At 40.8% G+C, this 18,313-nt stretch overlaps 1 protein-coding gene across 2 annotated transcripts in view; it reads left to right on the top strand.

Annotated features, from left to right (window-relative positions):
- erbb2 (erb-b2 receptor tyrosine kinase 2) overlaps positions 1-14,649 on the top strand; it is a 30,714-nt gene extending 16,065 nt beyond the window's left edge. For both annotated transcript variants that reach the window (XM_072668083.1, XM_072668082.1), the window contains exons 9-27: positions 146-272; positions 1,498-1,571; positions 1,652-1,742; positions 3,179-3,381; positions 4,540-4,672; positions 5,438-5,528; positions 5,732-5,886; positions 6,311-6,355; positions 6,490-6,628; positions 7,500-7,622; positions 7,706-7,804; positions 7,915-8,100; positions 9,505-9,660; positions 9,779-9,854; positions 10,012-10,158; positions 10,267-10,364; positions 10,518-10,703; positions 11,071-11,428; positions 12,819-14,649. In XM_072668083.1, the coding sequence (XP_072524184.1) occupies positions 146-272; positions 1,498-1,571; positions 1,652-1,742; positions 3,179-3,381; positions 4,540-4,672; positions 5,438-5,528; positions 5,732-5,886; positions 6,311-6,355; positions 6,490-6,628; positions 7,500-7,622; positions 7,706-7,804; positions 7,915-8,100; positions 9,505-9,660; positions 9,779-9,854; positions 10,012-10,158; positions 10,267-10,364; positions 10,518-10,703; positions 11,071-11,428; positions 12,819-13,147 (2,816 nt within the window). In that variant the 3' untranslated portion in view covers positions 13,148-14,649. The remainder of the gene's footprint in view (positions 1-145; positions 273-1,497; positions 1,572-1,651; positions 1,743-3,178; positions 3,382-4,539; positions 4,673-5,437; positions 5,529-5,731; positions 5,887-6,310; positions 6,356-6,489; positions 6,629-7,499; positions 7,623-7,705; positions 7,805-7,914; positions 8,101-9,504; positions 9,661-9,778; positions 9,855-10,011; positions 10,159-10,266; positions 10,365-10,517; positions 10,704-11,070; positions 11,429-12,818) is intronic.
- Positions 14,650-18,313: the final 3,664 nt, after the last annotated feature.

Here is an 18,313-nt window from a genome sequence, read left to right as displayed (position 1 = left end):
AAAAGCGGATGGTGCTGTATAGACTCAAAACTACCTCAAAACAGCAATCATCTGATCTAAGAAATCAGAGCAGAATGAACAGACGACTTTACCACACATGTATTTATGTAGTTCTTCTTTGATTGTGTGTGTCTCTCTTGGTCAGTGTGTTACGGTTTAGGCATGGGAAGTCTGCAGGGGGTGTCGGTAGTGAACTCCTCCAACGTCGGCTTGTTTGAAGGTTGCAAGAAAATCTACGGCAGTCTGGCCTTCCTCCCACAGTCCTTTAAAAGGTGAGTTTCAGCTGGTCATGCGCTCTTACTCTCACCTGCCCCCAGGAAGAATAGCATAATTCAGATAATCACCCTCACACACACACACTCGCCCTATTACCCCAGATTTACTCTGTCGTTTCTGAAGTTTGGCACCAGAGCGGTAAGGCTAACAAATAATGGTAGCTTATGGACATCAGTGTGACACATACATTTATTTATTTATTAGTTTTTGGTGGGGTTTTTTTGTATTAACTGAAAGCTCCTTTTTAGTTGGGGTTTTTGTATCTCTGAAAAGTACAATTTTAAATTCTGAGAATAACAGGAATATGTGTATGCATATCTGAAATCGATCAGTGTTGATGTTTGTAAGATGGTGAATGAAGAAAATCTATCGTCTGTGTATCAGTTTCGGCTGATTTGCATTCAAAATATGCGATCAACAATCAGACGATGTTAAGGATTACACAGGACACTGCAGTTCCTTGTCACCACTTTACTAAAATATGCCCCAGATTCATGATCTGATCTGGTCTGCACAGTTCTTGCCTGTTGACTCTTCACACCATTCTGCGAGATGATGTCCAGCTGAATAAGAACTCCCTCTGGGCAGATCGTTACGGAGAGACAGAACTTAGTTGCGAAAGGGTTAATAACTAGCTGGCATTTTAAATACTCTTGTGCAGACCACATTAAACCACCACCAGAAGTACAGAAACAACAGTCAGAAAGCTCAAGGAATCACATTCAAAGTGATTGAGTTACTAGTGATAGGTAAGCAGCTTTTTTGTTTGCTTTTTCACTTTGAAGTCAAGCCAAGTCATGGATCGATGTGATTTTTGCACACCAAACTTTAGACACTTAAAACCTTAAAATAAATTCCTCACAGAGATTACAGACCAATTTGTTAATGATGGTAATGTTGGGGACAAACAAGATGGATGGATGGATGTGAAAGTTAATAAATACATTTTCTTGTTATGTTTTGTTTAAAAAAAAAAAAAGTGAAATGTATGTTTTTATTTAATTATAAGTATTTTATTGGAACAAAGCAGTTTTAAAGTCTGGGTTGGGCCCTTTACCAAAGTAGCAAAATAAATGGATAAGTATTTAATAAATAATAAATAAATACATTTTTTTTTTTTTGGTGTAATAATTAATATATTTTAATAACTGTGAAAACCTCAAGTATATGATATGTACATGTACATGAACATATGTCTTCTCTTCTCTGTTCCTTATCCAGCGACCCGCTTTCCAACTCGTCCAGCCTGCAGCTCCGTGACCTTGAGGTGTTCAGGACGCTGGAGGAAATCACAGGTAGCGTAGCCGTTCAGCTAGCTTTTTATAGGACAGCGGGTTTGCTGTAGAAGTCTAATTGAGTTCGTATGTTCCCTCAGGCTACCTGTACATCGACGCTTGGCCACAGAACTTGACAGACTTGAGCGTGTTTGAAAACCTGAAGGTGATCAGAGGACGAATGCTATACAAGTAAGCCTGCCCTGTACTTTTCTCTTCTCAGATACGTCTCTCAGCCCGCTTCCTCCTTCCTTTAGCTTTTTTTCTTCTTCATCTCTTCTTTTATCTGTCCCTGTCCTGAGCTTGTAATGTTTGTGTGTCTGTCTGTTTGTCCAACTCTGCCCAGCTTATCAGACTCACCAGTCATTAAAGTTAATGATTGCCCTTCTGCACCGCCTGCGTGGCTGCCTTCTGTTTAGTGCATCAGTGTTCCGGCGAAATGACGGAACATCGTGTTATGGTGTTTGCCTCACAGACCCTCAAGGCACTGTGTTAGAAATTGCGCCATCTTGCTTGTGCACACTCCAAGACTGTATCTCACCTGCTGATGTATAAGTTGTGTTGGTCATTCTCTAGTAGCCTACTTCATTAGTGGTCAGTTTCTGAGCCAGCCCTGGCCGGGTATTTTTGAAAGGTGGCCTTTTTTTTTTTTTTTTTTTTCCCCCAATCTGAACTTGGAAAAAGGATCCCTCATCTCAAGCTGGGAAAGCTCCATCTCCAAAATATCCAAATAATATCTGGTCAGCAGGTCTGAAACTGAACATTGATATTTCAACATTGTATGTTGTTTATACAAAAATGTAAAAAAATGAGGACACTCATGACAACCTTTTTTAGCATATTGACACATATGAACATTTGATCTTTACAGGTAATATAACCTAACACATACAACTAAAGAAATGTTTTTAAAAATTGTATTAAATCTATAAATATAAATATTACTACTTCAAATGCCTAAAATTAGAACCAGGTGCAGCAAATCGGCTGCAGATCATCAGAACATGGTTTAAGAGAATTCTGGAGGAGCCGGACTTATTTAAACCTCTGAAATTTAGTCTGATTTGCTCTTGATTGTCGAAGTGAGTGGTCACTATCACCATGGCCAGATCCACAGAGCTCTCGGAGGCCTTCAGAAAGAAGGTTGCAGATGCTGATGAGTCTTGGAAGGGGTTTAGAAAGATATCAGAACAGTTAGAAATCAGCTATTTGACTGTTGACCACATCATTTAATGAAACTGACCAACATTGCCAGATCAGGCTGATCAGGCTGTCCTCCAACAGTCCTAAAATGTCATCACAGGATCTACAGGTAGCTCTTGCTGCTGCAGTTGAGGTCAAAGTACAGAATCTACCACCAGAAGGAGACTAGACCGGTTTGAATTGATTTTCATGGGAGGTTGTGCCATTGCTGTTAAGACTCACGTTTTGTCAGAGAACATGTAGTCAAAGACCAGGACATCTAGAACAATGTGCGTGCGACTTGCCCTGGAGATTTTTAGTTATTACCTCCTATTATTGTTCATATAAAAATCAAATATGTTTAAATATAAAGGTATTTATGGAGTGTCCTTAAACGTAAGGGAAATTGTCAGTATTAACCATTCTCTCCCACTCTGTCTCTGTAGGGGAGTATTCTCTCTGGGAGTTCAGTCTCTGCAGATCAAGTCCCTGGGCCTGCGCTCTCTGCGCAGTGTAAGTGGTGGTTTGGTGCTGGTCCACAACAACTCTCAGTTGTGTTATACCACCTCACTGCCCTGGTCCAGCCTGCTGTACCCCAGCCAAGAGCACAACCTCATCAGCAACAACAACCGAGACCCACAAGCCTGTGGTAAGAGAGATGGAAACTGTCCCTGCAACAGCTCAACCTCAGAGAGTGGAATAGGATCGGGGGAAAACCTGTGGCATTTTTTCATGAATTTGCTATCAGCTAGATTAAGCCTGATCCACATCCGATTCTGTTTTTACCACTGTGCCACTGTGTTTGAGGCACCAGACATTATCCACAAGCTGCAACAGTAAGGTGCATTTTCAGAAGAAAATGATTTTACCTCCGCATTTGAAAGTTACTGGTAGGCAAAAGTTCCTGGATGATCAGTTATTGTTCTCAAGTCATGTTGCAAACGTAACTCGGTCCTGCAGATTTCTCCTGTACAACATCCGGAGAATTCGACCCTTCCTCTCTAGAGAGGCCACCCAGGTGCTCGTTCAGTCTCTCGTCACTTCCAGACTTGACTACTGCAACTCTCTTCTGGCTGGTCTCCCTCTACGCACCATCAGGCCCCTGCAACTCATCCAGAATGCAGCGGCACGGGTCGTCTTTAATGTCCCTAAATTCAGCCATGTCACTCCACTGCTGCGTTCTCTTCACTGGCTTCCTGTAGCTGCTGCCCGCATCAGATTTAAAACCCTGACGCTGGCCTTCAAAGCCAAGAACGGAGCAGCCCCTCCGTACTTGATGGCATTGGTCAAAAGCTGATCCGTACCTAGAGCCCTTTGCGCTTCAAGTACGGCTCAGCTCGACCTGCCTGGACAAGCGTCTGGACAAGCGTCCAGGCTTTTTTCTGTCCTGGCACCAAAGTGGTGGAACGAACTTCCACTGGGTGTCCGAACAGCCGAGTCGCTTGCTGTCTTCAAACGCAGACTGAAGACCCACTTCTTCAGAGAATACTTGGACGAATAGAGTACTATGGTCACCTTATTGTCTTGTGTTTAGTAATGTCTAAGCTTAAAGGTATCTTTGAATTATTAGTCTATTGTAACTAGCTAAGGTTTTCTTGAGTAAATAGCAAAGCACTTTCTAAGTCGCTCTGGATAAGAGCGTCTGCTAAATGCCGTAAATGTAAGTTCAGGAAGGTCAGTCAGTTTACATTTGAAGATATTTAAGATTCTATAAAATGGTTCTTTAATAAACAGATCAAATTAATTGATCAATTTTGTGAATCGTTGCACCCGTTTCATAAGATTTTTCTCACTATGCATTTTTCAGTGGCAGAGGGGCACACATGTGACCCCCTTTGCAAAGATGGAGCTTGCTGGGGTCCTGGGCCAAGCCAGTGTGCATCGTGTATTTCCTATCAGCGGGGCACAGAGTGTGTGGAGCAGTGCAACGTTTGGAGCGGGTGAGCATGTGTAACACGTATAGCATGTATGTTAAGTTTATGCCGTCCTATGTTTATCGTTTGGTACATTTCTGGTCAGATTTATCTCTGCTTTAGCGAATGTGGAGCAACTTATCAACTTAAGATTCAGCTTTAGTGTAGTGTTTAGGTTTTGACTGTGGATTAGATTATTTATCAGGGCTGAAATTTAAAAATAGACCCTATTGTAGCCCAACAAGATTCTGTTGTTCAGTACACACAAAAGAAGACAATCATAGTCCATACCGCGTTCCAAATTATTATGCACATTTGATTTAAGTGTCAAATATTTTTTGTTTTTCAATTAAACCTATGGATGGTATTGTGTCTTAGGGATCTATGAATCACTGAAAGCAGTCTCTGACACCTGTGTTAATTAGCCTGGTTAGCCCAATTAAAGGAAAACTACTTAAGAAGGACACAGGCCACAGGTTTCAAGCAATATGGGAAAGAAAAAGGATCTCTCTGAGGAGATATAATTTGCATAATCATTTGGAATGCGGTGTAATTGTCAGTTATGAGAATTATGGAGTTTTGCCTGTGAGGAACCCAGATTTTGAGCCTGATCAGCATGAATAGTCAGATCTGGTTGACTTCAGATTAGTTCTAATGCATACAGCCATGTAGACAGTAGATGACTGTTAGATGATCGTAGACCCTAATGCACTAAAAATAGTACACACTAATACACCTGAAGCTACAGCTATGCCTGTATAAAATGTCAGTCTCATCTTTCTGTGTGTGTAGTTTGATGAGGGAGTTCGTGGATAACTCTTCCTGCGTTCCCTGTCACCCTGAGTGCCAACCAATTAATGGCTCCGCCTCCTGCATTGGCCCTGTAAGACATTTTACACACTTTTCACGCAAATGCCATGTATTTTGCACGTGCAGTTTAGCTATATACATCACTATTGATCGTGCTCCCTTGGCGGGTAGTTGCGGTCTGTAGAAAAATCTATCATATAAGTAATTTGATCATTTCAGATCAAGTAATCGACCTGTTTGTAGTGAATTTTCTTATTTGCTTTTTTTATTCTGTAGGGTGCAGATCAGTGTAAGGAGTGCTTGCATGTCCAGGATGGAGACATGTGTGTGGAGCGCTGTCCCAGCGGTGTGAAAGAGGATCAGCATACCGTGTGGAAATTCAGAAATGAGAGCGGATACTGCCAGCCTTGTCCCAACAACTGCTCTTTGTCGTAAGCATCAGCATTAGGGCTTCTCACAGAGATAGTAGTCTGAATGGATCTTTGTCCAAAAAAAAAAAATGGAGGAGGTGATGACTGATGGTCTGTGCATAGGCATTTTGCAGCCTTAAAATGTACAGTAACAATTTCAGGTAGCAGTGAATTTCTGAATAAGGTATTCGTCTAAGATATTCATCTTTACTGTCTTCATCATTAGTTAGCAAATGCATAAAACAATCTCAGACTTAATTATGTAGCTGATATCCACATAAGAATCATTTGGGAATTCAGAGATTCATAATATGAATAATCGATTATTTGTTTCAATAATCAACAGGTTACTTGACTATCAAAATAATCATTTGTTCGTATTAAGTGTTTTGCAGCCGAGATGTTGTAATTTATGTTGATTATGAAGTGTTTGATTTCTTCACAGTTGTCCCCTTGATGACAGAGGGTGTCCAATTCACCAGAAAACTGGGTATGATCCTCCAGCTTAAATACTGTCATATAGGCTTCACGATGTACCAAGAACACATTAGTGCATGTACAACCTAGTTCTTTCTGATGGAAGCAGTCATTGTTTATGTCGTCATTGCCGTGTTAACCCTGCAGACCTGGCACAACCATAGCAGCCGCAATGGGTGGCGTGGTCCTCTTCCTCATCCTGCTGGCTCTGCTGGTCTTTTACCTGCGCCGGCAGAAACACATGAAGAAGAAGGAAACCATGAGGAGGATCCTGCAGGAACACGAGGTCAGAGGCTCAAAGCATCATAAGGGTTGTGGTTCTAACTGTTCAGGTTGCGGGCCTAAATCTCAAATATGTCAAACGCAGCTGTGTCCCTTAAAAATGTCTAGGTAGAGGAACTAGGTAAGGAAACATCTGGTCATCTTTGAGGAAAGTGAATGGAAGAACATCCTGCACTCGTCCAAATCTAATACAGTTTAGCAGTTCTATTACAGTAAAGCAAAACTGTCTAAGATGGTTGTACAACACAGTGCTGAAATGGCCATATTTGTTTGTTTGTTTTTTTAAGAAAAATGGTCTATGTTTTTGCCTCTCTGTTAGCCTGTAGAAGAATATTGTTTGAATGGAAATCGCCTAGTTCTCCAAAAGCAGTGGTATGGCTGAAGGACTGGATGGTATTTTTAAAATGAAAAAAAATTCAACACGCAACAGAAAGTCCCCTGCTTTTTTTTTTATCTCCCTACAAATGAATTTACTAAAGACAAATGAAATTTGTCTCCCTACAAATGAATTTACTTGGTCTTTATTTACTAAAGACCAAGACTACAGGACCTTCAAACATTCGACACTGTGTGTTTATCTTTTCCCCCTTTTTATTTATATGAACTTTTTTTTTCCTCATTTTCAAATATATGCAGTTGAGTTAATGATGTTATTTACAGTGGCACTTAGACATTAAAAATGGAAATAAAATAGCAAATGATTTGATGCACAAAGTAATTTTTTGAAGTAACAAACATTTAGGAAGGCCTGAAGCCCCTCCTCTAAGATCCTATAAATACTGGTAGAACCCGATGATTCAGAACGAATACAGATTTGTTGTCACTGAGCTTTTGCTTTCATTTTGTTTATTTATACGCATGTATTTTTACTGTAGCTGGTGGAGCCACTGACCCCGAGTGGAGCCATGCCAAACCAGGCTCAGATGCGCATCCTAAAGGAGACTGAGTTGAAAAAGCTTAGAGTGCTGGGCTCCGGCGCATTTGGCACTGTGTATAAGGTCAGTGAAGGCTCTTAAATGGCAGCTTCTGAAGGTTAAGGTGTTTTGTGTGGAAGCAAACTTTGTGTGTTTTCCACCCGTAGGGGATCTGGGCTCCTGATGGGGAGAATGTGAGGATTCCAGTGGCCATCAAAGTTTTGCGTGAGAACACATCCCCTAAAGCCAACAAGGAGATTCTGGATGTGAGTCAGGCCTGAGCAAACATCGGCTATTTAACAACCAGACGTCTAACAGACTATTCTATTCTCACCTTGCGTTGTCTTGCATTGTGTGTGTTTGTGTCTGCACGTAGGAGGCCTATGTGATGGCAGGGGTAGCTAGTCCATATGTGTGTCGTTTGCTGGGTATCTGCCTGACATCTACTGTGCAGCTGGTCACTCAGCTGATGCCATACGGCTGCCTCCTGGACTACGTCCGCGAAAACAAGGACCACATCGGCTCCCAGTACCTCCTAAACTGGTGTGTTCAGATTGCGAAAGTAAGTTAACCTGTTTGAATTTTTGAGTTATTTTTGTTTTGTTTCATTTTAAAGCCTATTGTTCACTGCCATGAGTAAATAGTCTAGATTATGAACTACTCAGTATTCAGAAGGTACTATGAATTATTCATTATCCACTGAGTTATTCAGTATCAAATATGTACTATGAATGAATCAGTATCAACTATGGATTATTCTGTGTCTGTTATGAATTATATAGTATCCACTATGAATTAATCATGTACCATCTACCAACTATTTAGTATCATCTGTGCATTATTCAGTATCCACTATGAATTGTTTAGAAGCTCCTTGTAATTTAAAAAAACAAGTAGAATTCAGTTCTGTATCCTGTTAACCTTTATACATCTGTAATATGTATTGGAATCGAAGTCTTAGTCAGATTGTGATCAATACAAAAGTTAGTGGGTGTAGACCACTCCTAAGCTTCAAATGTCCAACATTTAATGTGTGTATAATCTACAACAGAACTTTAGTCTAATTAGTATTAGATTGACATTATGGTGTAATCAACCCCCTTAACTATAGGCTTAATATTAGGAAACGTTTGGCTAACAATCCAATGAACATGACTCCTCACTTAACCCAGGTGCAGTCTTGGCTGATCAACATATGCTGTATTGCCAAAAGTATTCGGACTCTGCAGAAAATTGGTGACCTCTGCGCACAATGCGCCTCAGCATTCGCTGGCCCCGCTGTCATTTTATGTGGCTGAGTTGCTGTCGTTTTCAATCGCTGCCACTTTATAATACCACTGACAGTTGACTTTTTAGTAGCAACTAAATTTTTAATTTGATTTGTTGTGCAGTTGCCATTCTATCACAGTACCATGCTGGAAATTGACTGAGCTCCTGAGACCAAACCATTCTTTCACAAATGTTTGTAGAAGCATGCCTAGGTGCTTGGTTTTATACACCTGTGGCCATGGAATTGATTGAAACACCTGAATTCGATGATTTGGATGGGTGAGTGAATACCTTTGGCAGTGTAGTGTATTTAGACATAGTTTGGAAAACAAGAGGCCATGCTAACATTGCTAACAAACTCTGGGCTTAGACTGTCACCAATCTCAATTCTGTCCAGTATTTGTTAGCAATGTTAGACTAGCATTTCCAGCTGTAAACTAAAGAACCCCACCAAATCACACCAACAGTCAGCCAAACATGTCCTGGCAGATCGACTGCATCTGGGGTCAGTGATCATGTGCATTAGATTTTTTGCTGAACTGTTCCTTTAAGTAGTCATTTTGTAACTACTGTGAATCTAATGTGGGTTCTGTAGCAGCAAGAGAAAGAAACCAAATAGTGGACCTACATGCAGTTCCTCAGATCATTTTCAGACTTTATTATGTACCATTATCTGTGTTTAATTTAATATCTTCAGGGTATGAGCTACCTTGAAGACGTTAGACTGGTTCACAGAGATCTTGCCGCCCGGAATGTCCTGGTAAAAAGCCCCAACCACGTAAAGATTACAGATTTTGGTCTGGCCAGGCTCCTGGACATAGATGAGACGGAGTACCACGCTGATGGGGGAAAGGTGTGTGTTTGTGTGTGACCATACTCAACATGCTTCCGTAAATCCCACAGAATTGGAGCACTTTTAGCCATTTTATTACAAACCAAACCTGCTCATCATAATTCACTATACTCCATAGGTTCCCATTAAATGGATGGCATTGGAGTCCATCCTACACAGGAGATTCACTCACCAGAGTGATGTGTGGAGTTATGGTCAGTTTTCATGTTTGTCTACTTGGCATCCAAACCTTTCCCTGCTATCTGTGTGTGTTTGTGTCAGTGTTTCTGTATGGGTTTAAGATTACACCGTGGTCAGTCCTAAGCCCTTGCATTTAAAATAAGCTGAGTGACTTGTGTATTTACGACGCAGGAGTGACCGTTTGGGAACTGATGACCTTTGGCATGAAGCCGTATGACCTCATCCCGGCACGGGATATCCCAGAGCTGCTGGAGGGCGGAGAGAGGCTCCCTCAACCCTTCATCTGCACCATAGACGTCTACATGATCATGGTCAAATGTGAGTCGTCTTGTCGTTTTTTGTTTTTTTTCTCCTTGTTTGTTTGCAATAATATTTGCCCTTGTTAATTAAAGGGTTGAAAAGTTGATTGATCTGATTTATTAACAGGTTGGATGATTGATCCTGAGAGCCGTCCAAAGTTTAAGGACCTGGTGACCGACTTCACCTATATGGCACGAGATCCGCCACGTTATGTGGTCATCCAGGTATCCAGGCTTAGCCCTAAACTTCTCCAGCTCCCACATGCAGTTGTAGAGCCTACAGAAAAGTGTCCACATTTGGATTGAGGTTCTGGTGTGCTACAGTAGTGGTCAGATGTTTGAAACCCTGTTCATTTTTCTCACATGTGCTTCCGTTAGAACGATGAGCAGATGAGTCTTTCCAGTCCGGTCAACAGCCAGTTTTTCCGCACCCTACTGGCAGAGGAGGGAGGAAATGTGAAGGAGCTTTTGGATGCTGAGGAGTATCTGGTCCCCCAGCCTGGTTTTTTCAACCCGCAGTCCGAGAATTTGACCAACGGACCCAGCAGACACCACTCCCACAAGGTAAGCCCCTTTCTGCTGTTCTTCTATCTGATTCTTTGGCTAGGTTTCTATGGTTGTAATCATGCAACTGTGCATGTGTTTGTATTAAATGCTCATTCATTCATTCTGGTATTCAGTCAGGCACAAGTTTATAGGGGGTGGGGCTGTATTAATGACTCTGTGCCAAAACAATCTGTTTTCATTCTGATTAGTTTCAGTTTAGCCCCAGTTTAGCCCTGTCCAACTTAAATGCAACAGTGGAAACGGTCTGAAACCAAATGCTGAGCAGTGAACAACAGCTATGCTTTCCATAGCTTTCCACAGTTAAATCTGTTTGCTAACAACTTGTAACATCTGCTTGTAACCCTCCCCTCTCTTACCCTCTCAGAGCACAGATCTGGGCCTGGAGGTGGACGGCCCAGTGAGTGGGCGGAGCATTTACTCATCCGTCAGTACGTTGGGGCGGAGCCAATACCCGACACTTCCTGTAGGGGCTACTACTAACGGAATTTGGGGCGGGTCCATGTACCCCTCTTTGGCCCGGAGCATCTCCCACCGCTCGGCTGGTGGCCACTCAGACTCTGTGTTTCTGGATGGCGGAGCGGAAGAGTGTGGCCCACCCTCCAGCCCGGGGCGCTACAGCAAGGACCCTACCTTGCCCACTGGCATCGAAGGAGAAGTGGAGACGGATGGTCCTGCTGGATACCTGTCGCACACGCTACCGCGGAAAACGCACACACAGCCTGGTGAGCATGTGTACACAACTGTTTGAAATGTGTATCCCTGGGGAATAAAACTGTAACAATAATTATTAAGAAACCTGACCATATTAATGTCATTTTGAAGTATTGTTATTAATACAGTATTAGCAGGTCTGAACTATTTGTACCTTAAATGCTTTCCCTAAGTAAGGGGAGGTCATCTAGGCATTCTGTCATAACAGCTTCTGAGTTTTTCTAGTGATTGTCAGTGTTTACATTATTTACTGTAAAAAGACAGTGAGTTTGATGGAGTAAAATTACACCAGAATAAGACATTTCTTTTTCTTTTTGGTCTGGTGCCAGCAAAAAAGTCTGAGGGAGAATCACTCCTCAGCCCTGAAACATAGCACAGCAGCAGCTCACTTTTTTTTTTTTTTTTTTTTTTTTTCTCCATCCTTTCCGTAGATGTACTGATTATCTTTATGGGCCAATAAGAACTAAGATAATGTTTCTAAAACAAATAAAAGTGATCAGCCTAGAGGAGGCAATTTCACTCAGTGAGTGGCTGACTGACGGACCTCTTGTTTGCCTATAGCACATGTTCTGGTACTAATGGTCTAAAGCCTACATTTAGCCTCAAAGCTAATTAGTCTCTGTGCTGCTGAAAGGAGATGTAATCTTAGGTAAGCTGATGTTTGATCTCCATGCTTGGTATATTATTGCAAAGGGAAGTGGTGTCAAGACATACTGTGGCATTAATGTGTGTGTCAAAGTTCGTATCGATAGCAAGCGGTGTTAGCATGCCGGCCACCAGCCACACCAGCATCGCTAATGTAATGCTAGTCAGAAGCCATGTTAATGAAGTCCTGGGCCCATCATATCTAAACACTTGTCATTGACAAGGGGCTGCTGGTCGGACTGGTAGGTGGCAGCTGGTTTGACGTAGGTAGAGGGGACCCCAGCGGGCAGTCTTCCAGCATGTCAGGCTGGGTGACCATTTACTCGAAGAAGTAAAGAGTTGGTTCTGAATGGATTTATAGAGAGCAGAGGATGTTGAGCAGTATCAGAGTGTCTGACGACTCCGGCAGGTCTGACTATAACAGCCTAATTAAAAGGAGAGAACAAGAAGGTAACACACTAGTAAATGTGTGCCATTAACGATTCTGTGCCAGTGGTGGTCTGTCAAACCTAGGGTGGGCAGGAAAAAAACTCAGGGTCTAAATCTAAATCTAAATCAAATTCAAAAACAATGAAGATGATCAACTTAAATTGATGTACACTTTGATTTATGTGGGACGTAGGAAACGTTATGAGAGCTTAACCAGAATCTATGAGTGATATATGGTAATCATCGGTAACCAAGCACTGTGCACCACAATGAAGTCAAAAAGTCAGTCAAATTCTAAACCACGGTTCGTCTCCGTTCTCTCTTCAGAGTACGTGAATCAGGAGGTCAGGTCGGAGCGCCCCAGCACTCTGCCACGCAAAGCAGGTGAAAGACGCCTCCCTAACGGCCTCGGGCCGGGGCGCAGCGTGGAAAACCCAGAATACCTGGTGCCCATGGGAAACTCTCCTGTATCACCGGCATTTGACAACCCATACTACTTGGACCTGGTGGCTAAGGCCAAGGCGGTGGTTGGCGCTTCGGCGAGCGAAGGTGCTCCACATCACAGGCAGCTGAACGGCTATGTCACCCCGACGGCAGAAAACCCTGAATATCTGGGACTGGCGGAGACCTGGAGTGGCCAGAGGGAATACACCTGAGAGATTTTAAGAGTGTGTATGTATGTATGTATCTGTGAATGTATATGTGTGTGTGCGCGTGTAACTGTATAAATGAATCCTTTTAAAAGAATGGATGAATGAACGAATGAACGTCTTCGGTGCTTTACCGTTTATCTTATGGTGATGGAAGTTCCAACCAACAGGGAAACTTTTCACAATTTCTTCAGAATGTCCTTACAAGTCACCCCCAAAATCTGATGTAGCAACTTTTATGTGGACTAAGGCAATGTGGCCACCTTTCATGTAAACTCTCACGGAGGGATTTTGTCGCCTGAAGCTGGAGAAATTGCTTGATCTATCAAAGAGAAACAGAAACGGACAGCATTGAACGGTACGAGCTAACATGGATGTTTTAAGACGTTCACCGTGAATGAAATGAACAAGAATGTAAAAACCAAACGACACTGGAACTATTATTTTGCGCTTTTTTTATAAATTACATTTTAAAGTTCTTTGTCTATTCGTAATGTCTCCCCTCAACCTCTTCCTAGTGGTCTAGTGACTAGAAATCAGGGCCCGGGTTCAATGTCCGGTCAGGGAACGCATTTCCTTTGGGATCAATTATGTACTTTGACTCTATTCTATATCCAATCACATTGCGCCGTTCAAGTCTTCCAAACCGGAAAGCTAGCATAGAGCCATTAGCCCCAGAATGTCCAGGCAACATGGAACAATCCGCAAAGACCTAACAGCACAATCAAAGACACAGCCGGAGCAGCTGGGCCATTATGGGAATGCATGAATAAGAGACTCTCTTGTCGTCCAAGACGGGGACTTTGAGAGCGATGGAGGAGGGAGCTGCATCCAAAAAGCAACGTGAAATGGCATGTTGAAGAAGTAAACCAGCATTTTTTAACCTGATCTGCTGCCATACGATTGAATGGATAGTCATTTTTAACTCATTTTCCGGTGTTTAGGAGAAGCCAGAAAAAAAACGTTATAAGTTATAATAGAGGTCAGTGGGCAGTTGCTTAAGCATTTGCACATTTGCTTCTATTGCAATCATTTTATACTAAATGACTACATGCTAACAACTGTGGCAGATAGAGATTAGGTTGAAACTGTTTTTAAAATCTCTCTCTTGTGCAGCTGTTTTCTTTTTTTCCACTCTGAAATGTTTGACCAGAGGCTTCTGTACACTACATTAGTTTCACATTAAGGACTCAAACTCTAGCACAAGACCAAGTTCTTTATGTCTGGTGCTTTTAATTTGTCAGTATGAAGAGAGACTTGGTTTGGATTTGTTTTGTAAGGCCACTTGTTTGTTGTTTAACTTAAACACGACAATGGTTACCATGTAATGTCTTGTTTTTTGTTTTGTTTTTTCCAAAAGTGTGGTATTTTATATGAGCAGACTATGAGCACATTGGGATGGTTTTTCCAAGTTTGTTATACATTGTGCAACATTGGAAAGTGTTGTGTAAAACAGTTTGATATATCTGATAAATCTGATATATCGGATAAACCTCATATCTGATAAATCTGGCTTGTGATTTGTTGAATGTCTTGCCCACTTCTGTGAATTTTGGACTTAAAGTGAGTAGTAGTTTGGTGAAGAATTTATAAACCTCCACTGATTTCTTGTCTCATTTCCCACAACATGCCTCAAGAACCATATGGCTCTGCCTACTCTGATTTTTCAAAATGTTATGCAACTTTGGATATATATTTTTTTCATAGATTTCACTGTACTCGTCAGCTAACTTTTTGATTTATATTTTTTTAAATATATTGTTGCTGTCCAAAGAAAAACATGGATCTCCAAAACAGCAACTTTCAATACAAGTCAATGTTTAGAGTCAGAGTTTACTCAAGTCAGTGTGGAGCATTTCGATTGGTCCATTCATCTAGAATGATTTACACAGGGTACAAGGCAGCCACAGAGTTCAGAGGATTGAAAAAACTAAAAACGGAAAATGGAGATGCATGTTTTTCATTGGACATCAGTGATGTATTTCACACACAGTATTGCAGGGATGGGAATCCATCCATCCATCTCACTGCCCCTAAACTTAATGTATTTAGCCATGGCATAATGCTGAAATAGTCTGGTGGAAAAAAACTGGTGGATGTGTCGACAGGAGGCACTAAAACAGTCATTCCAGCTGTTAAACCTTTTTACTCATAAGGCCTGATTGTGCTGATGCTTGCTTGGGCTCTGGGAATGGCCTTTTTTGCCTTTATTTAATATAGGTTTGGGCTATTTGGTTCCATTGAACCCCAGTTATTGAGGATTCAGTTGTTTTGGTACAATGGGATAAAGAGAGAGCCTCTAAACTAATCATGAAGTGTGCAGTGCATGGTGAGATTACAGTTTGAGGTAGTGTGTGCTAATTTAGGCATACAGTTAGAACTAATTGCTAATTGTTGGGATATAATTTTCAACTATCTTGGCCTCATAAACTACTTTTTGGAAAACTATTCCTTTAATTCAACCTATCCATCCTTTCATATTTTGGCTTTGCAACTTAAGCCAAACTGAAACTTCACGACGAGTGTTTGGGAGCATGATCTAATGTTCGTATCAGAATGGTGGTGACCCCTGAGTGAGCTTACGCCCCTTGAATGGGTCCATTGTTCCAAATTACAACGTGTGACTCCTGTTAAAATGTGCTTTTCACTTCAGTGTCTAGCTAATGCGTCACTCCCACCCCCAACCCTCCAATCACTGTGTGTCACTTTGAACCTTCTCACACAATAAAAGAGGCAAGGACACAGCAGTCTGTGAAAAGGTTTCAATATTCTGCACTAAAGTTCAAAAGTTTGAAATCACTTGTAATTTTTAACTGCTGTTATGTACAATTATATTTTTTATTAATACTAACTATTTCAATATGTTTTTGGTGATTTATTCAAGTACAAGTAGGAAACAAGAACAATTTATTAATCATTTAAAATAATAATAAATAATATACATATATACTCTTCTGTACATTTTCTGCCTCAGGATTTGTTCACTTTTAGACAAAAAAGTTTCTAAATCTAACAATTTTATTAGATTGTTCTTGATATGAATATGATTAAAATATAATTTTCTAAATTACATTCTAAATTAATTCATTAAAAATAAATTCTGACTGATGCATTTTAGTAAATTCATTTGGATACAAATGAGAATTTCCCTCTAGTAGGAATATAAATAAAACTTGGTTTTTTTTTTATTGAAACTTCATTCTGGGTGTTTACCATATAACCAAATTATGGATGATAATTGTGTTATAATTAATTCTAGGTGTTTATTGTATTAGAAATATATTCTAAATATTAACTTTTAAACATTATTTAGTAAATTAGTAAATTAATTCTGATACTAATTTTATTAGAACTTCATTGTGGATATTAACTTCATTAAAATAACATTCTGGATATTTTCTGGCAAATGTTTTTATATAAGATTGTTTTGGATGTTACTGTTAGTAAAACACTGTGGATTAATAGTTTTGAACTTTCCTGCATTTTAATTTGATTAGAAATTCATTCTGAATATGAACTTTTCTGGGTATTATTTTTACTAGAACCTAATTCAGGATGATGTTATTCAATTCATTCTGAATATTATTTTATTAGAACATCATACTGCATATGTTTATGTATAGATCATACAGGTTTGCTCTACAATCTGTGAATTTGTACAGGGACTCTTTCAATCTTTTTTTTTTTTTTTTTTTTACATTTATCTGCATCTTATATTATTGACTTCAGGACAGTTGTGGACGTCAGTGGCTGGAGGAGGAATGTGTTGAATATGCATATGACTCCAAATATTTAAATGTGTGCCTTGTTTCAACACTGGCCGTGACTGTAGAGCCGCCGCTGATATTTACAGAGCAACCCCTTGAATTGAGTTGCTGGAGAGAAAGCCAGTAGTACTCCAGTGCATGTTAATTTTCCTGATATCAGACGAAACAATGGGCGGGTTGTGTCTGAGTGAGGGGGCGGGGGACGACCAGCCTTCTGTCCAGCCAGTTCCGAGCGCACATTCTTCTGGATCACAGAAATGAGCCACAAAACCAGTCCTGTCACCCTGTTGTCCGTCGTGAATAAAGAGTAAAGAGCCAGCATGAAAGCGTCTTCTGTGGCGACTCGGACAATCCAACACTGTATTGGTCAATAATGGAGGATGTTTTTACCTTTTCAATATTGGTGTGTTGGTGTATTGAGTCCAACGTGGATCATCTAAGACTCTGTTAAAGTCCACAAGCAGATCATTCACTGTGAGGGAATTAGGAAATGAGATAGTTGTAAGTGACTTGTTTTCTATTTGGAAATGTGTTTTTAAGGAATTTTAATATTTAAGCTAATATATACACACACACATTTTATTAGACCTGTATTTTAGACCTGTCTAATAAAATGTGTGTGTATTTATTATATATATATATATATATATATATATATATATATATATATATATATATATATATATATATATATATATATATATATATATCACAAAAGTGAGTACACCCCTAAAAGACCACACCCCTAAATGTCCAAATTGAGCACTGCTTGTCATTTTCCCTCCAAAATGTCATGTGACTCGTTAGTGTTACTAGGCCTCAGGTGTGTTCAATTTTGTAGTACAGCTCTCACACTCTCTCATAGCCTACATTTTACAATCCTCATATTCATTTCACCTAGAAATGGATAAATCGATCAGATATGCATGGGGATCAGACAAAATATGATATCCGTGGTGAGCATATCTGGGTAAATAGCAGGTTCTGAGAGCTCATCGGCTCATGCTGGTGAGTTCAGGACTACAGCGTGGCTCCTCAGTCACAGCAAGCTAGACAGACACTGAGCTCGCGCGCGGCTTCAGAGCCCCATTAAAACTAGCGCTGCAGTCCGCGCCGTGTGCTGGATCCCTCAGTCTAGACTTTCAGACTCCAGAGCCCACCGCTGGGGTTTGTTTCCATTGTTTCCACTCTGAGCTCCACAGTTCAGCTCAGGCAATTCACGACTCCCTTAGCTGGTGCTCGGACTTCCACAGCGTTTTATATGGGGTCATTCTAAAAAGCAGCAAAATGCAGCAGCATGACAGCAGCCCTGCACGATGGTCCTTTATCAAGTCTGCCTGGAGAGGTGAGCCCCACTCGGTACCCCCGCAGTCAGCAATCGACCGTTCATTCTGAAAGTGTATTG

The sequence above is a fragment of the Salminus brasiliensis genome, chromosome 22, assembly GCF_030463535.1.
Source record: "Salminus brasiliensis chromosome 22, fSalBra1.hap2, whole genome shotgun sequence".
NCBI classification, from domain to species: Eukaryota; Metazoa; Chordata; class Actinopteri; order Characiformes; family Bryconidae; genus Salminus; species Salminus brasiliensis.
This window is presented reverse-complemented; position numbering and strand designations above follow the sequence as displayed.